This window comes from Xyrauchen texanus, chromosome 32, assembly GCF_025860055.1.
Source record: "Xyrauchen texanus isolate HMW12.3.18 chromosome 32, RBS_HiC_50CHRs, whole genome shotgun sequence".
Taxonomy (NCBI): domain Eukaryota; kingdom Metazoa; phylum Chordata; class Actinopteri; order Cypriniformes; family Catostomidae; genus Xyrauchen; species Xyrauchen texanus.
In genome coordinates, this window is record NC_068307.1 from 9506111 (window position 1) to 9527915 (window position 21805).

At 40.3% G+C, this 21805-nt stretch overlaps 1 protein-coding gene across 5 annotated transcripts in view; it reads left to right on the forward strand.

The window, feature by feature from the left end:
* LOC127625642 (plasma membrane calcium-transporting ATPase 3-like) overlaps positions 1-21805 on the forward strand; it is a 177312-nt gene that overhangs the window by 121851 nt on the left and 33656 nt on the right. For all 5 annotated transcript variants that reach the window (XM_052100938.1, XM_052100935.1, XM_052100937.1 and 2 more), the window contains 5 exons: positions 14728-14907; positions 14989-15076; positions 15651-15757; positions 19486-19677; positions 20443-20656. In XM_052100938.1, coding sequence (XP_051956898.1) covers positions 14728-14907; positions 14989-15076; positions 15651-15757; positions 19486-19677; positions 20443-20656 — 781 coding nt within the window. The remainder of the gene's footprint in view (positions 1-14727; positions 14908-14988; positions 15077-15650; positions 15758-19485; positions 19678-20442; positions 20657-21805) is intronic.

A 21805-nucleotide genomic window follows, 5' to 3' on the forward strand; every position in this document is an offset into this window, starting at 1 on the left:
CTAAATTCATTCACATACTATACTGAAATGCTCACACACACACAAGTGAAAAGCTCTCACACAAGTGAAAAGCTCTCACACACCCAACTGAAACGCGCTCACACACACAACTGAAACGCTCTCACACACACACACAACTGAAACGCTCTCACACACACAACTGAAATGCTCTCACACACACAAGTGAAACGCGCTCTCACACACACAACTGAAATTATTACGCTCACACACACAAGTGAAAAGCTCTCACACACGCAACTGAAACGCTCTCACACACACAACTGAAATTATTACGCTCTCACACACACAAGTGAAAAGCTCTCACACACGCAACTGAAACGCTCTCACACACACAACTGAAACGCTCTCACACACACACACAACTGAAACGCTCTCACACACACAACTGAAACGCTCTCACACACACAAGTGAAACACGCTCTCACACACACAACTGAAATGCGCTCACACACACAACTGAAACGCGCTCTCACACACACAAGTGAAATGCGCTCACACACACAACTGAAACGTGCTCACACACACAACTGAAACGCGCTCTCACACACACAACTGAAATGCGCCTCACACACACAACTGAAATGCGCTCACACACACAACTGAAACGCGCTCACACACACAACTGAAACGCGCTCTCACACACAATTGAAACGCGCTCTCACACACACAACTGAAATGCGCTCACACACACAACTGAAACGCGCTCTCACACACACAACTGAAATGCGCTCACACACACAAGTGAAACGCGCTCTCACACACACAAGTGAAATGCGCTCACACACGCAACTGAAACGCGCTCTCACACACACAAGTGAAATGCGCTCACACACGCAACTGAAACGCGCTCTCACACGCACAAGTGAAATGCTCTCATACATACAACTAAAATGATTACACTCTCACACACACAGCTGAAAAGCATTTCAGTATGTTGTATGAAAGCATTTCAGTATGTTGTATGCAAGCATTTCAGTATGTTGTATGCAAGCATTTCAGTTGTGTGTGTGAGAGCATTTCAGTTGTGTGTGTGAGAGCATTTCAGTTGTGTGTGTGAGAGCATTTCAGTTGTGTGTGAGAGCATTTCAGTGGAAACGGAAGCACATTTCAGTTGAAACGGAAGGTGGTTAAAGTACCCACTCCACTCCAGTTGGTGGCAGTAGTGTATGGCGTTTAATTTTGGACAAAACAGCGCAAGCGCAAAAACACAGCGCGCAAGTGAATTTCAACAGTGTGAGCACCATGACACAGCTCGCACGTAAAATTTAAACATGCAGAACTTGCAAATCACAAACTCGAGCACAAAAATATGATTGTGCACACAAATTAACAAGTCCCACACACGCGAGAGTTTTTTCTGCACGCGCGCAGAACTGTACACACGCGTGAGTTCTTTTCTGCACACGCACGAGTTCCATACAATGGGAAGCCAAACAAAGCAAAAGTGGGACGAGACAGCGGGGTTTACAGAGCTCGCACCGCGCTGACATGTCATCTGCGCGGTTCAATGGTCCGAGCCAGCGGCCAGTTCGTCAGCGCAGCGCGGACGTGTTTCCTAGCGACACCCAATGGGCAGCGCGCGCGAACAATCCTCAACAGCGCTGCGCTGACCAATTTAAACAGCGCAGCGCAAACCTTACATGCAAATTAATGTACAATAAAGAAACCCCTCCTTCCTTACCAAAAATTGGTTCTCTGCTGAAATTTAGCAGTTTTTCCCTACAGAAGACAAAGAAGAAGAAAGACAACATGAAAATGCATACATTTCTTATGTTTAATAGTGTTAGTAAAGAGTAGTGTTGTGCGTCGATACCCTACTTTGAAGAACTGCACATATGTATAGAGGCTACGGAAAGAGCTGTACAAAGCAGAAACTTCAATGACTTTCAATATCGTAGTCGTCTTGAGGAGCACGCCAACCTTCTGCTAAGGTCATTCTAAAACATTAGATATATATATCACAACACTACTCTTTACTAACACTATTAAAGATAATAAACATAAGAAATGTATGCATTTTCATGTTGTCTTTCTTCTTCTTTGTCTTCTGTAGGGAAAAACTGCTAAATTTCAGCAGAGAACCAATTTTTGGTAAGGAAGGAGGGGTTTCTTTATTGTACATTAATTTGCATGTATGGTTTGCGCTGCGCTGTTTAAATTGGTCAGCGCAGCGCTGTTGAGGATTGTTCGCGCCGCGCTGCCCATTGGGTGTCGCTAGGAAACACGTCCGCGCTGCGCTGACGAACTGGCCGTGCGGCTCGGACCATTGAACCGCGCAGATGACATGTCAGCGCGGTGCGAGCTCTGTAAACCCCCGCTGTCTCGTCCCACTTTTGCTTTGATTGGCTTCCCATTGTATGGAACTCGTGCGTGTGCAGAAAAGAACTTGCGCGTGTGTACAGTTCTGCGCGCGTGCAGAAAAAACTCTCGCGTGTGTGGGACTTGTTAATTTGTGTGCACAATCATATTTTTGTGCTCGAGTTTGTGATTTGCAAGTTCTGCATGTTTAAATTTTACGTGCGAGCTGTGTCATGGTGCTCACACTGTTGAAATTCACTTGCGCGCTGTGTTTTTGCGCTTGCGCTGTTTTGTCCAAAATTAAACGCCATACACTACTGCCACCAACTGGAGTGGAGTGGGTACTTTAACCACCTTCCGTTTCAACTGAAATGTGCTTCCGTTTCCACTGAAATGCTCTCACACATCAACTGAAATGCTCTCACACACACAACTGAAATGCTCTCACACACACAACTGAAATGCTCTCATACACACATACTGAAATGCTTTCATACAACATACTGAAATGCTTTCATACAACATACTGAAATGCTTTCATACAACATACTGAAATGCTTTTCAGCTGTGTGTGTGAGAGTGTAATCATTTTAGTTGTATGTATGAGAGCATTTCACTTGTGTGTGTGAGAGCGCGTTTCAGTTGCGTGTGTGAGCGCATTTCAGTTGTGTGTGTGAGCGCATTTCAGTTGTGTGTGTGAGAGCGTTTCAGTTGTGTGTGTGAGCGCATTTCAGTTGTGTGTGTGAGCGCATTTCACTTGTGTGTGTGAGCGCATTTCAGTTGTGTGTGTGAGAGCGCGTTTCACTTGTGTGTGTGAGAGCATTTCAGTTGTGTGTGTGAGAGCGTTTCAGTTGTGTGTGTGTGTGAGAGCGTTTCAGTTGTGTGTGTGAGAGCGTTTCAGTTGTGTGTGTGAGAGCGTTTCAGTTGTGTGTGTGTGTGAGAGCGTTTCAGTTGTGTGTGTGAGAGCATTTCAGTTGTGTGTGTGAGAGCGTTTCAGTTGTGTGTGTGTGTGAGAGCGTTTCAGTTGTGTGTGTGAGAGCGTTTCAGTTGCGTGTGTGAGAGCTTTTCACTTGTGTGTGTGAGAGCGTAATAATTTCAGTTGTGTGTGTGAGAGCGTTTCAGTTGCGTGTGTGAGAGCTTTTCACTTGTGTGTGTGAGCGTAATAATTTCAGTTGTGTGTGTGAGCGCGTTTCAGTTTGTGTGTGTGAGCATTTCAGTATAGTATGTGAATGAATTTAGTTTCATATGTGTATGTGCATGGTAATTCTGAATAATGTCCCTAGGGGCACCTCATAGGGAAGGGCGGGGGTGCACATCGACGGGTGAAACTGGGATGTCGTGCTCTCTCGGAATGCTCACATCGTGGGCTCAGTCTTCCTAGTGAGTAGGGCATAGGGAAGATGAATTGGATTGGAACGCGCTACGTGATTTGAGCGAAGGCGGCCGCAAAATGGGGGAATCTTACTGAATGAAGGAATGAGAGCCCATATGATAACGTTGACTGTACATGATGATATGCCTGAATAATTATCTTAATTCCCCGATGGGGAACGCTCGGGCATGCAGACTGTGAATGACAAGTGAATGAACCTTGACCGGGTTGCCCTCATGAGATTACGCGATTGCCTGCCATACTATGAGAGTGAATGTGCTGTTGACATGAAATACTGGCTTTTGATATTGATGCGAATGACGTTGACGCACGTCTAGTTGCCTGTGTTTTAGCGCACCGAAACAGCAATGTGATAGGTTGTGAGCAGACTTATAAAGCAGTGGCTTACATACGATTGGCTAGGAATTACCCCGCTAATGAAGTGATGATGTACAGCTGCTAGTCTTCCTTCTAGAACTACGCTGCACTTCCATTTCCCTGAAAAAAAGCGGAACGAGATGCTGCTTTTTTTGCCGCACTGGGACGTCCAAGGACTGCTCTTCAGAAAAAGATATCTGATTGAGTAGCATGAATTGTCCTACTCTGCGCTCTCCTGTCTGTGGAGCACAAATATTTGGAAGCCTTCTAGACTTGTGCGAGATCCAGAGATAGCGTGCGCCGAGCACCATGTAACACAAATGCTAAATATGTGTGTAAGATGCATATTTAGTGCTTTTAAAGTGCCGATCACAAGATGAATGCCATTGAATTTGCTTGGGCGCCAATGTCAGAAAACACCTGTCCAAGTCTCACGTGAAGCCCTGCCCAGATAAGCCCACTCCATGCACATGTCTATTTACATATCGCGATATACATGATATGTCAAAATCTCGACTGATACTTAATATCGTTGCCACAATATAGTATAATATCATCATGTCACCCAGCCCTGATATGGATATATATCAACTATTTGGACTGCAGATTTGTGCATGCTCCTTCCATAGAAAGACGTGAAGGGCATCTGATTGCAGCTTGCGTCTGGAGCATCCCATCACTCTGAATAAATTACATTAATTTATTTAAATGTAAATAACTGTTAAAATAAATGTATTGACAATTTTAATTTTAATTCATTAATTTAATAAAAATATACTGATCGTGATTATCATGTGATGAGGGTGTATTCATTGCATAATGTCAAGCACCATATGAAAGCGTAGACAGGAATCGTTAGAGGGACATCGTTAGAGGAACAGTCTGACCTAATTCCCTGGAAGGTGGTAAAATAGGTTCATGCCAGGCGATTGTAAAAGCGATTGTAAAAAGGCGATTTTAAAAAAAAAGGCAACACCTTTTTGGAGTAGTATGATACATTTTTATCTCTGCTTCCTGCTAAAATTCCCTAACTATTGTTGTGCATACATGTATGGGATTATTGTGTGGTAGGGTTGCAGCGGTATGAGATTTTCACGGTGTGATAACCGTCTCAGAAAATATAATGGTTTCACGGTATCACGGTATACGGTATTACACAATTACTATTATTAGTGAAAACAGAAGGGTTATTTTATTTATTTATTTATTTTTGAGCAAACACTTTATTATAATTGAAACTTGAAACCATTTATTTTATTGAAGTATGTGTTACACTTTTAGGAATGATGCGGCATCCAGTCTTGGTACATATGTGTAAAAAAAAAGAATCCCTTTTGAAAATAAATTAAAGAAAGCTAAAAAATTATAATAAACAGAATTATAAACATGATAAAAAAATATTATGTAACAATAACATGTTATATAACTAAAGCATGTTAGTTTACATGTTATCATAGCATGTTAAATGAACTACTAAATGAAAAATAACATCAGCTGTGTGAGCTTTTAAATTAATGTCCTATGATTATTAACAGTTAACATATACTGTAGGTGCTCGACAAAGAGTTCAGACTGCTCCTGTCTGTACCTTTATCTTAGTGGTTCTCAACTGGTTTTGCTTCAGGACAGATTTTACATTGGAAATCAAGTGTTGACCTGCCATAGATTAAACATAACCTGTATTTAATGTATCCTTTGGATTGCTTTTCCTTTTATGTTGCATAGGTTTGATCATGGTTTTCCAGTACAAGGACATGCATCAAGTGTCATTATTTTTGTTGATGATGTCAACAACAAAATCTACAGGAAGTTGTCTCTCCTCCTTTTAAAAATTGAAGAGCATATTTACTTATATGAGCCCATTATTATCCTGTTTGTTACCTAATATTACATATTTATTCTAGGGCTGTCGAGTTAATGCGTTAATAACACGCAATTAATTATACAAAAAATAACGCGTTAAAACAATTATTGCAATTAATCGCATGCTTGTAGTACCACATGTATACTCCAGAGGGCAGTAAGTGAAATTTCAGCTGTGTGAGCAACACAGTTTATACAGTAAAGAAAACAACACAGATAAGGGTTCAGATGCGAACTAAGGGATCTCAATATGTGTTTAAAGATTGAGTATTAAACTATATTTAACTTGACACAGTGACCTAAACTTATGACCTATTGAACTATTTTTATGACGCAACACACCCGAGACGCGACACAAGCATGTCTGACGCAGGTCGTATGGTAGGGTGACCACCTGTCCCGCAATAGGAAGCTTTGTCCCACGTCCCGCAAGTCATAAGCAGTGTCCCGCATTTCAATTTTGTCTGTATAATTTTTTATCTTTATTATTATTTCGGCATCATTTTATTTCATCGTACTTTAAATACAAAATCACTATAAAAAAAAGTTAATAAGAAAACACTGAACATGCGCTGCGCAGCCTTTTTTCTTGCCAGAGCGGGAAAACACTGGGGAAAAAAACTGCAACAGAAAAATAGGTCTATCCGGAGCTCCCGAAAAGAAAAAATGTCTTTGTTTGTATAATAAAGAATTGGAGAAAATATATACATGGTTAAAACCAGTTACAGGTGACCCTAAAAAAGGAGAGTGCAGGGTATGTCACCGAAGTTTCACGGACAGCTCTGCTGAAGCATTTCAGTGCCCCAAACATGACAGCTCTGATATCTTTGGCTTTGAGCATTCCTGTCACCAACACGTTCCTACTCGAGGTCACGGACCTACTCGAAGCAGCCAGATCAGACAAAACAATTTAATTCAAGATGCACTAAATCCGTTAAGAAGGCATTTAATCTTTCTAGTCTTTAATAATGGAATTGATGTGCTTATTTGGAAATGTGCTTTTTAACGATTAGATTATAATTTTCACTTCATTATATTTATATTGAGTAGGTCTGAGCTGTTAAAATTAGTTTGTATCGTAGACCTTATGCCAAACTGAGTGACCTTCACAGCAACGTCATTAATATTTACCATCACTGCAAAAATACATCTAATTTAAAATCAATATTTATTCACCTAGTACAATAATAGTAAGTTACCTCTCCCTCGTGTCCCGCATTGTCCCGCAAAATCAGGTTTGCTGACCTGCAACAGAGCAATAGCCAGGTGGTCACCCTATCGTATGGTCTTTACCTCACAAATATTTAATTACCGATTAAGGAGGTGTCCTTTAAACTGTTACACCATTTTTACCCAGTCAATCTTTATTTAAGAAACATGCTCCCTGAAATAGATGCACTTTGCTCCTTCTGTAATGCTGTAGATCAGGGGTGCCCAATACGTCGATCGCAAAGGCAATGCTGGTAGATCGCACAAAATGTAAATGTACTTTCGTTAAATTTTAATACAAATAAATATAATGTCTTTCTTCTTTTAATTTCTGTCTGACTTGCACTTGACAAGTAAATATTGACCAGGCGAGGTTTTGTTTATTCAGTTGCCATGACAACTAGGTTTGCACATAAGCCCCTTCTAAGGACTTCTGAGAACAGAGCGCGAAATTGCGATGCTACTGCCCAGATTAGGCAAAACTGTCTGATTCCATTCAGTGCAAGTCATCAGAATAAGATAAATGCCCTGGCTATTGTAATCTATTGTGCTGTAGGTGTTTTGGGTTTAGTTTTAAAACTGAATGATGTGGTGGTGCTGTAGTGGTCTAAAGCACATAACTGGTAATCTGGTAATCAGAAGGTCGCTGGTTCGAACCCCACAGTCACCACCATTGTGTCCTTGAGCAAGGCACTTAACTCCAGGTTGCTCCGGGGGATTGTCCCTGTAATAAGTGCTCTGTAAGTCGCGTTGGATAAAAGTGTAAAATGTAATGTAAATTGAACATTATTATACAGTCAGGTCTATAAATATTGGGACATCGACACAATTCTAATCTTTTTGGCTCTATACACCACCACAATGGATTTGAAATGAAACGAACAAGATGTGCTTTAACTGCAGACTTTCAGCTTTAATTTGAGGGTATTTACATCCAAATCAGGTGAACGGTGTACGAATTACAACAGTTTGTATATGTGCCTCCCACTTTTTAAGGGACCAAAAGTAATGGGACAATTGGCTGCTCAGCTATTCCATGGCCAGGTGTGTGTTATTCCCTCATTATGCCATTTACAAGGAGCAGATAAAAGGTCCAGAGTTCATTTCAAGTGTGCTATTTGCATTTGGATCTGTTGCTGTCAACTCTCAATATGAGATCCAAAGAGATGTCACTATCAGTGAAGCAAGCCATCATTAGGCTGAAAAATCAAAACAAACCCATCAGAGAGATAGCAAAAACATTAGGTGTGGCCAAATCAACTGTTTGGAACATTCTTAAAAAGAAAGAACGCACCGGTGAACTCAGCAACACCAAATGACCCGGTGGATGACCGAAGAATTCTTTCCCTGGTGAAGAAAACACCCTTCACAACAGTTGGCCAGATCAAGAACACTCTCCAGGAGGTAGGTGTATGTGTGTTAAAGTCAACAATCAAGAGAAGACTTCACCAGAGTGAATACAGAGGGTTCACCACAAGATGTAAACCATTGGTGAGCCTCAAAAACAGGAAGGCCAGATTAGAGTTTGCCAAACAACATCTAAAAAAGCCTTCACAGTTCTGGAACAACATCCTATGGACAGATGAGACAAAGATCAACTTGTACCAGAGTGATGGGAAGAGAAGAGTTTGGAGAAGGAAAGGAACTGCTCATGATCCAAAGCATACCACCTCATCAGTGAAGCATGGTGGTGGTAGTGTCATGGCGTGGGCATGTATGGCTGCCAATGGAACTGGTTCTCTTGTATTTATTGATGATGTGACTGCTGACAAAAGCAGCAGGATGAATTCTGAAGTGTTTCGGGCAATATTATCTGCTCATATTCAGCCAAATGCTTCAGAACTCATTGGACGACGCTTCACAGTACAGATGGACAATGACCCGAAGCATACTGCGAAAGCAACCAAAGAGTTTTTTAAGGGAAAGAAGTGGAGTGTTATGCAATGGCCAAGTCAATCACCTGATCTGAATCCGATTGAGCATGCATTTCACTTGCTGAAGACAAAACTGAAGGGAAAATGCCCCAAGAACAAGCAGGAACTGAAGACAGTTGCAGTAGAGGCCTGGCAGAGCATCACCAGGGATGAAACCCAGCGTCTGGTGATGTCTATGCGTTCCAGACTTCAGGCTATAATTGACTGCAAAGGATTTGCAACCAAGTATTAAAAAGTGAAAGTTTGAGTTATGATTGTTCATCTGTCCCATTACTTTTGGTCCCTTAAAAAGTGGGAGGCACATATACAAACTGTTGTAATTCCTACACCGTTCACCTGATTTGGATGTAAATACCCTCAAATTAAAGCTGAAAGTCTGCAGTTAAAGCACATCTTGTTCGTTTCATTTCAAATCCATTGTGGTGGTGTATAGAGCCAAAAAGATTAGAATTGTGTCGATGTCCCAGTATTTGTGGACCTGACTGTATATTTTTTTATTAATTAGAAGATGAATTCCATGTAGGGATACATGCAGTATTCCCAACAAGCATTTTCTTATTTTAAATGAAACTGTGTTTTTTTAGTTGGTAGATCTTATTGAGTTGGTCATTTAAAAGTAGATCATCACACAAAAAAGTGTGGGCACCCCTGCTGTTGATGAATCTGCCCCTCACCTTTTTTGGGAATGTGCCCACGCAGTAGTATTTTGGAGAATGTTATTTAAATGCTCTTTGTACCTCCAACAACTTCAAAGCATTGAAAACCATTGCACTATGTAATGAATATAATGTCTTGGCATTATTGTAAAATATATCTGTAGTATTGTGTACTGTGTATACCCCTCGCTTGTTTTAAAAAAATATATATATATCTGACGCAGGTGTTCATTGATGGGTTCTTAAACAAGCCCTCATAATAAATCTCCAACTGATTGACAAATTCACTTGTGAAATGGATTGCTGTGAACTGTGTGCCAATGATTGACTTATGATCAATAATCTGGTAGTAAACAATACATTGTATTCTAAAGCCAATTTTATATTGTTTTATCAATGATTAACTCTTCTGCCACAAGAATGTAATGCATTTTAATTAACTGAATATTTTTTTATTTTATATATATATATATATATATATATATATATATATATATATATATATAAAAAAAATTATATTTAAAGATAACTATGTATAATTATTTCATCATTATGTATTGAATTATTGTTATATGAGGGGCTTTCTCAGCAAATATTTGTATATGCGATTAATCGGGACACCATGTAATTAATCCGATTAAAAAATGTTTGACCGCCCTAATTTATACACATATTACACAGATGGAAACATTACCATGGTTAGGTCAGTGTGCTAGTCTTAAATAATAGTAATAATTATAATAAATTAATGTATTTATGAAAAATAAATACAAGCTGAAACACGTCTTGAAACTTTAACTAAAACTGCCACTGTTGTTAGAAAATTAGGTCTAATAGATTCTACTTTTAGATTATTTCATATGAAACTATAACATTTTGTAAAAATATAACAGTTTCTTTTACAATATCAAATCCTGAAACAGATTTGTAAAGGTGATGTTTGTAATTATTAATATTTTTACTATTTTGGTAAAGGGGCTACATCGGGCTGTAAGTAGTGCATAGGGGGCCACATTGTATTGCTTTTGAGATACAATGTTCTGCATTGATTTGGTTTTTGTAACTTTTAAGCCCAGAAATAGTTGTGTACTCAATTTTCTGAAGTGTATCTGTTACTAGTGAGACTATTCTGCAATTGCCTAAAGTATTATATTGCTCTACAAAGATAGATACTTTTCTAAAGTAATTATTCAATTAAAAAAACTGAATACTTCCTTGTTAATTTATTATTCAGTTTTAATAATAATTAAAAAAAAGAAATTTATAGAACTTTTAATGTTTGTCGCAAAGCGGGCGAGTTTACTTGTTTTTTTCCTAAAACATTACCCTTTTACATGCTAAAAGAGTCATGATGTGGGTCAGCACACAACTGAATAACACAACTGCATGAATATGATAAATGATTACTGCAAGATTTAGATTAACATACAGGTGTGAAGGGACTTCAACGTTTCTAAATTGTGCAAATAAAAAATACATTTACATATTCGTCTCTGGCTTGCTTTTGCTCGCATGTCAATGATTACCCCTCAGTGTGTCAATGATGCCGAGATCTACTTTTATATTTAATTTAATCACTGAGAAGGTTTCCTGCAAAATTTGTAGTACCAAACATCACAAGCAGCCTCAAGAATGGACACAGAGTGGGCATATAAGACTTTTCCTTTGCCAGAATATTGCACTACAGATCGCTAAGTTTGTTCTAAGGGGAAAGTGAGATGTGCATGGTTGCCAGATTGCACAAAATAAGTATAACATTAGGCGGAATATTTCCAATTTAATCCGCAAGTATAAATCTCAAACTGGGGGTGCTTCGTCTCTTATCTGGCAACCCTGAGCATGTTAAACGCTTGTAGAGACGCGTTAAGGCAAGTAAACTGAAATATCAAATGAAAAATAAAAACACTTTTACGATAAATGTGCTGCGGGCCACATTAAACCATGTGGAGGGCCTGATCCAGCCCGTGGGCTGTATTTTGCCCATGTCTGCTTTAGCTGTTTGCGAGATTATCATTAAATCTACGTCGGCAGTCCTAAATAGTCTATCACTTGGGTGGCCGCCGAAATATCTTCAATGAGAGAACAATGGCATTGCTCTTTCCCTGCTGTCTGCGACCCAGTCCGAATTAACCATTTGAGAAACACTGCTTTAACTCACACACACACTCATGTCAGACCCCCTCGCCTCGCTTCTCGCTGACATTTTGTCCGCTGTGCGCGTGCATGCCTGTGTGTGTGTGTGTGTCGCAAGTTGACGAGTCTGACTGGCAGACAAGGAATAAAGGAGATGCGCCAGCGCATATGAGATTCTCCGTCCGGTTGCATTTTTTCTCAATACCGTAGAAAAGCAAATGTACATGGTATGATAACCGTCAATTTTCAAACCGTGGTATACTGTGAAACAGGTATACCGCTGCAACCCTATTGTGTGGTAATCATGAACAATGTTAACATCCACCTTTTGATCTAAATTGTCATCCTCTGTCCATTCACCATACAGTAAGATGTTCTGTGACACTGACTGGTGTAAGTTCAGTTCAATTCAGCTTTAAATATATAGTGTACAACTCTGAAATACAAGAGATGAATATTAAGATCATGCAATTTGCATTTGTGGAGAGTTTTGTGGATGTGGTGGGCTATATATGATAGATGAAGCATATGGGGCAGGATTGTCTTTTCAAGCAGGCTGGATATGACAGGAATGGCAGGCAATTTTTTGCAATTAAATAAGTGCACTTGCCAGGTTTGTTAGGTTAATGACATTAAGTCTTTGAAAATTATTCAAGAGTTTTTATTTTTTATTTTTAGATGCTTAGTATCATGTAAACAAGATATATGGGATTTTCTTCATCCCCAAAATATCTGGTGAAAAAAAAACAGTTGGCCACTTAAATTTTTGTCAGAAGGACCCTTTTGGTCTAATTTGGTGATCCTCAACCTAATGTGGGTGATGTGGACCATACTTTATGCTCATAGTTAGACGAGTCTTGGTCAGGGGCAAAACAGACATATTGGCTCTGTAAAATGATAGAAAACCACAACCATAAACTATGTAGTGAAAGCAAATGAGCGAATGATTGGTTGACAGTACCAGCATTTCCAGCTCTCAAAAATAATGGGGTAAAAAAATTCAGCTCTGTAATTAAAAGGAATATTACCGGCTCATTACAAGTTAAGCTCAATCAACAGCATTTGTGGCATAATAGTGACTACCAAAAAAATGTATTACCAATATGTAGGTTCCCCATTCCTTCAACACAACGTCGAAGTGAGCGACAGACGGGCAACGTCTAGGTTACTATTGTAACCTTCGTTTCCTGATGGAGGGAACAAGACGTTGTGTCCTCCCGGCTATGACGCTGAACCGAGCCACTGAGAATGGCCGAACCTCATTCTCGGCTCCTCAGGGCAAAAACCTGAACAGACGCATATTTCCCTCCCTTTATACCCGTATGTCCGGTGGCGGGACATGCAAATTCTGTCTGCCAATTTCTCATTGGCCTTTTCTCAAGTTCAGAGATGCGCGAGGCTATCAAGAGAGACCCCTAGTGTCGCTTCTTCGACACAACGTCTCGTTCTCTCCATCAGGGAACAGAGGTTACAATAGTAACCTAGACGTTAACATGATTTGAATGTGATAAAATCACTTACTAGCCTTTTCTGTGTAAATTTATATCAAATTTTTCAACTTTGTTAACATGACAATGTAAAGCAATAAAAAAAATAAAAAAATTATTGTGCCTTGTGATCAGAGCTGATGTTGAAGACAATATTGTGTTCTGCCTGATAATAGAGCAAGTCCATTTACAGCTTTATAATGGAATTTTAGAATAATTTAGTGATGAAAAGATGAGCTTAAATGTTTTTGCACTAGTGAAAACAATGTAGCAATGTTTGGAGGCAAGACAGTAGTCAGGTTTTTAGGTTATAAATGCACACACTAGTTTCTGTGCATCATGTCAAAATAGCATGTTCTTCACATGCATTGGCGTTGTGTGACATCACTGTATGACATCTCTGTCCATTACTGGAAGGTTTTTAATTATCTATAAATTAGTAAGCTTATTGGTTCTAATTAGGGGTGTGGTGTGATTCATCACAAGACTGATTGGGGATAATTACATAGGACTCCAGCATACACACATAAGCTCTGGATCCAGCCACTTCATGTGTTTAGTAGTCTCAACACTTACGGCTAAATGAATGGCACAGGACTGTCAGGGTGTCACACCAAGAGTGATTACAATATTCTTAGCACTGATCTGAGACCAACAATGGCATCACCTAGAGGTTTGTCTTGCTTCCACTCAAACACAGCCTGTTTAACTGTGTTAATTGCAAACTGATCGCAGCAAAGCAAAATTTCAACAATCATTCCAGTGACAACAATGCAAAACAAATTCTACTGTATTGGTGCAAAATGCCCTATTGTTTGTTGAAAAATTGTGAGAGAGGTTCTGGTGTAGTTGAGTTTGATTAAATCTACCTAAAGTTGAGCATTCCAGACAATGCACTGATCTGAAACTAATGACATTTTTTTATTGAAAGGACATTGGATTGAAATTGAGATATGACACGACTGCTCACATAAGCGCCACTGCGCACATGCGCTACCTGCCAGAATATGTCTCCTACAAACTTGACAATATCTTTCAAATCATGAAAGGAGGCCTGGCTACAAATAACATACAGCAAAAATAGTAATTATTAATTGCTGAAAATGCCACTTCTGTCTGTTGAACTTTTATTAGATATTATAAATATCTTATGTAGTATTTTGTGGTACTAACTTAAAATGGCTAAATCCTCTAGTCTGGATTTGTCGATCTTTATCAAAATCCATTCAGACTGCATATTTTGCTCTATAAATTTAGATCAATATTTGATAAGGATGGATAAGGATTTGCCAGTGAATGTTAGGCTGCCCAGTATCTCCTGCTTTGAACCAAGCCAATCAATTGTCCTTCTTTTCCTCTGTGTGCTCAATCTACAGGTTCCTGAGGCAATCGCAAAATGCCAGCGAGCAGGCATTACCGTCCGTATGGTCACTGGAGACAACATAAACACAGCCCGTGCCATCGCCACCAAGTGTGGAATCCTGCAGCCTGGAGAGGACTTCTTGTGTCTGGAGGGCAAAGACTTCAACCAGCAGATTCGTAATGACAAAGGAGAAGTAAGGAGCTGGAGAACTTGATGTACAGTTGAGATACAAGGACATGCAAAGTGCTTATTTAAACATTGTCTCTATCTCTAGGTGGAGCAAGAGCGTCTTGACAAGATTTGGCCCAATCTGCGTGTTCTGGCCCGTTCCTCCCCAACAGACAAACACACTCTTGTCAAAGGTTAGAATCTTACAAATTATTTGGTGAATGGATAGTTTGCAGTTTACACTTTCAATGTACTGTTATACCGTATTAACATTTATACATACACTTCATGGTCAAAAGTATGTGTACACACCTTCTAACTAATGGCTTTTTTAACACCTTTGTGATGATTTGGAACTGGTAAGACCTAAATTTGTCCCATTTGTGACTAAATGGGAGCAAATCCCCACAGCCATGTTACAACATCTAGTGGAAAAGTTGAACCAGAAGAGTGAAAGCTCTTCTGGTGGACCAACTCCCTATTAATGCTCGGGATTTGGAAAACTTGTAGGACAAATGAGTGTGAGGTCAGGGGGCCCACATACTTTTGGTCATGTTGTGAAGCCCTGTTCTTATTGTGGTTACCTGTTATGAATCCAAACTGAAATAATGGATGCTTTTAGTTTGGTTGAGGCTTAACAACCAAATTAAAACAGAGATTTTTTTTGTTTGTGTGTGCAGGTATTGTTTTATATTTAATTCATGTAGGTTAAATATTGTAACCTATTTTGGTTTTCCCTAAAGCAGTGCCTGTGTTATTGTCTTTCAGGCATCATTGACAGCACAGTTGGAGAGACGAGACAGGTGGTGGCTGTGACTGGAGATGGAACCAACGACGGTCCTGCTCTTAAAAAAGCAGATGTTGGTTTCGCTATGGTAAATCATGTCTTTTTTGTGGTTCCCCAGTCAAATCGGTGCTCTTTTTTTTTCAGATACAGGTTTCACACTATGGAGGACATGGAGTGCCACTCAGAATAAAATAATACACTAATAAATAACTTTTCAAATGACAAATATACATATGTAATGCTATTCATATTTAAAAATTTAATTAAATCTAACTATTTAATAATAACTTTTTTTTTAGATGCATCTTTTAAAATGCATTTTATAATGCCTGTAGTTTTTTATTTGCCAATCTAGTTAAAAAATGCCATTGGACAGTTCACACATGGCAGCAACCAATGAACTTTTGACCGAATTTTAAGATACACCCCCTTAGACATAGCATTACTGCCAGTAAAAAAGACAGATAAAACAAAACTTTACTATACAGTTTTCAAATTACCGATAATACTTTTACTCAAGTATTGTAGTCGAGATATTGTGCATTGAGTCTTACAGTAATTGTCTTTCAAATACTGCCTAGAATAGCTGACATACCTTCATCCAAGTCTGTTCAGCCTTTGTTTTGTTTGTTTTGCTTTTAAGACGGCTGTCTTGCTGCAAAATTGTCAGTTGCAATTTTGGGGTGCTTGTCTGGCTCATTCGATGAGGGTTTGGCAGCAGGTGTTAGACTGTGTCAAAGATTGTCTTAATAACTGGAGAGGTTTTGTCCCAATCCCTGTCCAATATCCCCTGCTCTGCACCAAGCCAAAATGCCTCAGGACATCATTACAACATGTGGTGCTTGCTCATGTGCTCATCAGTGGGTTAGCAACGCTCATGGAGCCCCTGCTTGTTGATCAGATGACCCCACAATGAGACATAACAATTAGTATGTGCTTCTAAAATAGCACTCTGTATGGAGAGTGTAAGACATAGACACACCATCTTACATTTAGATACACAATGCTGCTAAATTGTCTTTTTATTGCAAAAGTCGGTTGCAGTGTTGGGCTGCGTGTCTGGCTCATTCGATGAGGGTTTGGCAGCAGGTGTTAGACTGTGTCAAAGATAGCCTTAATAACTGGAGAGATATTGTCCCAATCCCTGTCCAATAGCCCCTGCTCTGTACCAAGCCAAAATGCCTCAGGACATTATTGCAACATGTGGTGTGGGCTCGTTTGCTCATCGGTGGGTGAGCAATGCTCATGGAGCCCCTGCTTGTTGATCAGATGACCCCACAATGAGAAGTAACAATTAATATGTGCTTCCAAAAATGCACTTTGCATAGAGTGTAAGACATAGACACAACATTTATATACACAATTCACACTGAATCTTACATATACTGTAGATGCTCAAAAATTCAAAACCTAAGAAGTTTTCAAAAGCAGTTGGTGGTGCAATTGTGGTAACTGCCAATTGGAGTACATTAGGTTAGAAAGAGGCCATGGATGGTACATTGTTTCAGAAATAGAAGCTCAGAAGCTGTTCTATTTGTGGTGCTTAGGCAAGCTGCGTGCCTTCAAGGCCAAGGATCGAGATGAGATGGTGCGGAAAGTAATCGAGCCAATATCCTGTGAAGAGTTAAGTTAGCCATGCAAGACTTTTTTAGCTGAAATATCCTGATATAAAACACATCCGCAGCCATGAAGAGGGCCAATTAAAACGTCTAGGTTACTGTTGTAACCTCCGATCCCTGATGGGGGGAACGAGACGTAGTGTTGAAGAAGCGACACTAGGGGTCTCTCTTGAGAGACTCGTGCATCGCTGAACTTGAGAAAAGGCCAATGAGAAATTGGCAGACAGAATTTGCATGTCCCTCCCCCAGACATATGGGTATAAAGGGAGGGAAATATGTGTATGTCCATTCAGGTTTTGCACTGAGGAGCCGAGAATGAGGTTCGACCATAACAGTGGCTCGGTTCAGCGTCGTGGCCGGGAGGACACAACGTCTTGTTCCCTCCATCAGGGAACAAAGGTTACAACAGTAACCTAGATGTTCCCCATCTGTCGCTCACTTCGACTTTGTGTACAGGAAGCGACACTAGGGGTCCATATTCGGGAGAAACCTGAGAAAGAGGAGAATGTGGGTACCACAGCCCGAAGGGGGTGCAACAAAGAAAACAAACTGAACAGAGTATTCTCCTCCCGGACCTCCACCGGGGGAAGGAGTGGTCTGTCTACCAGCTCTGGAGGAAAAATCTCATTCCCTGGGTCGTCCATCTCAGGAACGCTTGGGAGCCTTCCGGGTCCCCGGGTCCATGTTCGGGAGACGGGGGGGGTTTGCAATTCCTGCGGGGTGATCGAGAGCTGGGCCCAGGTTGGGGTGGTGCTGCACGTTTTCTGGAATCCTCAGGAGGACGCCCTCGGCGAGCAGATGGAGCATGGCCCACGCTGGTGGCGCCACGGGGCATGATGTGAGAAGTGGCCTCCTTCTGTTTCTTCTGGGTGAAGTCCTCCACAGTGTCGCCGAAGAGACCGAACTGGGAGACAGGGGCGTTGAGGAAGCGTGGTTTGTCCACATTCCTTATCTCGACCAGTTTCAGCCAAAGATTTCGTTCCTGGACCACGAGGGCGGCCATAGCCTGCCCGAGTCCACGCTGTGACCTTCGTGGTCCTGAGGGTGAGGTCGGTCGCTGAACACAGTTCCTGCAACACGTCGGGGTCAGGACTCCCCAAGTGCAGATCTTTGAGTGCCTTGGCCATGGCATGCAGGGCAGAGGCGGCCTGTCCAGCGGCACTGTAGGCTTTGGAGGTCAGTGATGATGTCATCCTACAAGCCTTGGAGGGGAGCACCAGGTGATTCTGCTTGGTGCCGGCATTCTCGGAACACAGGTGGATCGCAGCGGCTCTGTCCACCTGGGGCACCGCCGAGTCCTCGTGGGCTGCTCCCGTGTCGAGGGATGTATGCGTGTATGAGCGAGGATGTCGGCTGCGAGCAGTGAAAGATTCCCTCCACGACCTCGTCAGCTCATCATGCAGGCTGGAGTGGCGTTCCTCTTTAAGAAGGAAAGCCGCGACTGCTACGTTGCCATGGTATGGTTCTCGCAGTGAGTACACAAACCATCCACAAATGCTGCCTCGGTGTGATCGCTGCCCAGACACACGAGGCAGCGCCTGTGACCGTCAGTAGCAGAGACAACTTGACCATATCCAGGAACTATACTTGAACTACACTATACTTAAATACTTGTCCTGAAAACGACATTCAACGCCGCTGTGTATTGCTCTTTTAGAGAAATATTCTCTTTTAGAAGTGCTGTTGAAGCACCGAGGGGCAAAGCTGCACTGTTGTGAAGAGATGGAAAAAGCAGCTTATAGGCACTGTAGATCCAAAAGCATACGCTCTTGTAGAGATGAGTGAAACAGTCTGTGAATACAGCTCGCTGATCACACAACCGCTCGGCCCTGAAGGAAAAATCTGAATGGACAGACGCATATTTCCCTCCCTTTATACCCATATGTCCGGGGGAAGGACATGCAAATTCTGTCTGCCAATTTTTCATTGGCCTTTTCTCAAGTTAAGAGATGCGTGAGGCTCTCAAGAGAGACCCCTAGTGTCGCTTCTTCAGCACAACGTCGAAGTGAGCGACAGACGGGGAACTCATTCTATTGTAGTTCTTTCCCCTTTTAACTCTGTTTTCCTTTCAACATTTTTGATGTTATTCCTGAAAATAAACCAGTATCTCCAATTCAAAATGAAGTAGACATTTCCAGTATTTACGAAGACACTCATGTAATATTTCTGAAAATCAGCTGCTTGCTTTGTGTTTCAGGGAATTGCTGGCACAGATGTTGCAAAGGAGGCCTCTGACATCATCCTTACCGATGACAACTTCACCAGTATTGTCAAAGCTGTGATGTGGGGACGTAACGTCTATGACAGCATCTCCAAATTTCTGCAGTTTCAACTGACTGTCAATGTAGTGGCTGTAATTGTTGCCTTCACTGGGGCATGCATCACACAGGTACATTAACATCCTCTGACCAGACTTGTTTTTGCATTTCATATTTTATTATACAGTACTTCATCTGTAAACAACATCTTTACTCTTAAGTCATTGAGAAAAGACAATACTGGATAAAAAAAAAAATAATAATAATTTCATGTACCAATCAAGCTTTAGGTCCTGGGCTATTTTTTTTTTTTAATAAAATTTCCTTTGTAACACTGATATAAGAAGAAATGTAAATAGTGATTTTAGAAAATTATTTAAGCACACTTATTCATATGAATTTAAAGCTATTTAATGTGACATTTATGTTAACATTAACATTTTTCAAAGATGTTTAGAAAAAACATCCTGGCAAAATCACCAAATATTTAAAACATTTGAAAAGCCCAAAATATCCTCTTTAAGATGCAAAGTGGCATATATGGGCTCAAAAATTCACTAGAAACAAATGCCTCAACAAAAGACAAAAATTAATAACTGGGTTCCAGGCAGATAAACATAAGTGTACTTGGTGGTTAAGCATGCCATTGTGGGGGACAATTCATCATAGTGACCATTATTAAAGAATGCAATCATAAAGACAAAGGAACTGTACAAGCCAAGACAAAGTCTTATATATTTATTTAAACATGGTGTGGCCATTTAGCGCTGTTGCCAGATTTCAGCTAATATGGGGCCGGCCAGTCTTACTGGGTCCCAGCCTAACAACATTACATATGACAATACTGTTAGAATGTCCTTTCTGTAGAGTCTTACTCTGGTTTGTTGTGTCTGCAGGACTCTCCTCTTAAAGCCGTTCAGATGTTGTGGGTAAATCTAATTATGGACACTCTGGCTTCTTTGGCTCTGGCAACAGAACCTCCGACAGAATCACTCCTACTGCGAAAACCTTACGGACGGAACAAACCACTAATTTCTAGGACTATGATGAAGAACATCTTAGGTCATGCCGTTTACCAACTTGTCATCACATTTACTCTTCTCTTTGCTGGTAAGAGGCTTTGCTATTCGTGATAAGGTTTTACCAAAATGTAGTTTTACCACAATCAAATGAGTTCCAATATCTCAAATATTATTTCCATTTGTGTAGCCAGAGTACTACTGAGTGGGATATAGGGGAGACCCAGTTACCGTTCCTGAAAGTTGTAAAATATAAGGTCAAAATCACTGTAGTAGTAGTTTTATATGTTGATCTTAACCTGTTGATACCTGTTGACACGGTGGTGACGTCACTCTGCTTACATTTAATATATAATTTACTGTCTATAAATGTAATTAATGTTAACAAATTATACATCTTTTCAAAGGTCTAAGGGTTCAGCGTTGATATCTGATCTCTGTTTCACTATAGCAATGCTCCAGAAACAGCAATTTAGTTATTTGTGCCAGAAGTACAAATGAAAACATGCAATATCAAAATGGGACTTCATACATTTGTTATGAAAACTTGATCGCCAGATGAATCCTGTTTGCCACACTTGGGTCCATTGTCCTTGACAAGTGTTCTTTGAAAAACTTCAGTAGCACTTTTTGTCCATAAAAGTGATAAATCTGAGAAATGTTGATATATTCTCTATTGTTTACATGAGATCTCGCCTGAAAGAATTACCCTTTGTCATCGTTCTTCAACAAACTATGCATTCTCTGCAGCATTCATGTTGTAAAACTGTATATTATCTTATATATTAGAGTTTTGTAAACAAAATAGTCTCCAAAGTCTATTTTTTAAAATGGGTTGTAGATTTATTCATAATAGCCAAGCAGTGCAGTCAGATTTTGTGTTGTCTTGAAAGGCGGAGCCTTAATTTTACTCTGTACGCTTCCAGCAGTTTTACTGAGAAAAAGGCTTGCATTAACCTACTTTCTTTAGACTTGCGGCTTTTAGAACCTTGCATTTTTGGGTTCTCTTGGCACTTTTATCATTGTTTTTTTAGATTATAAAAACATGTTCAGCACAAAATATTTCCATTACAATAAACTTAAGCTTCTTTAACTTTATAAAATAACAACATATATTAATTCTGAAACTTCGGAACTAAAGCTAAAAGTGTCTTTCGAAAGATACTACAATGGTGTCCATACTCCAAAGGGTCCAGTAAATACAACCATTTAAGTTCAGGTATGTCATTTTCATGGTTTG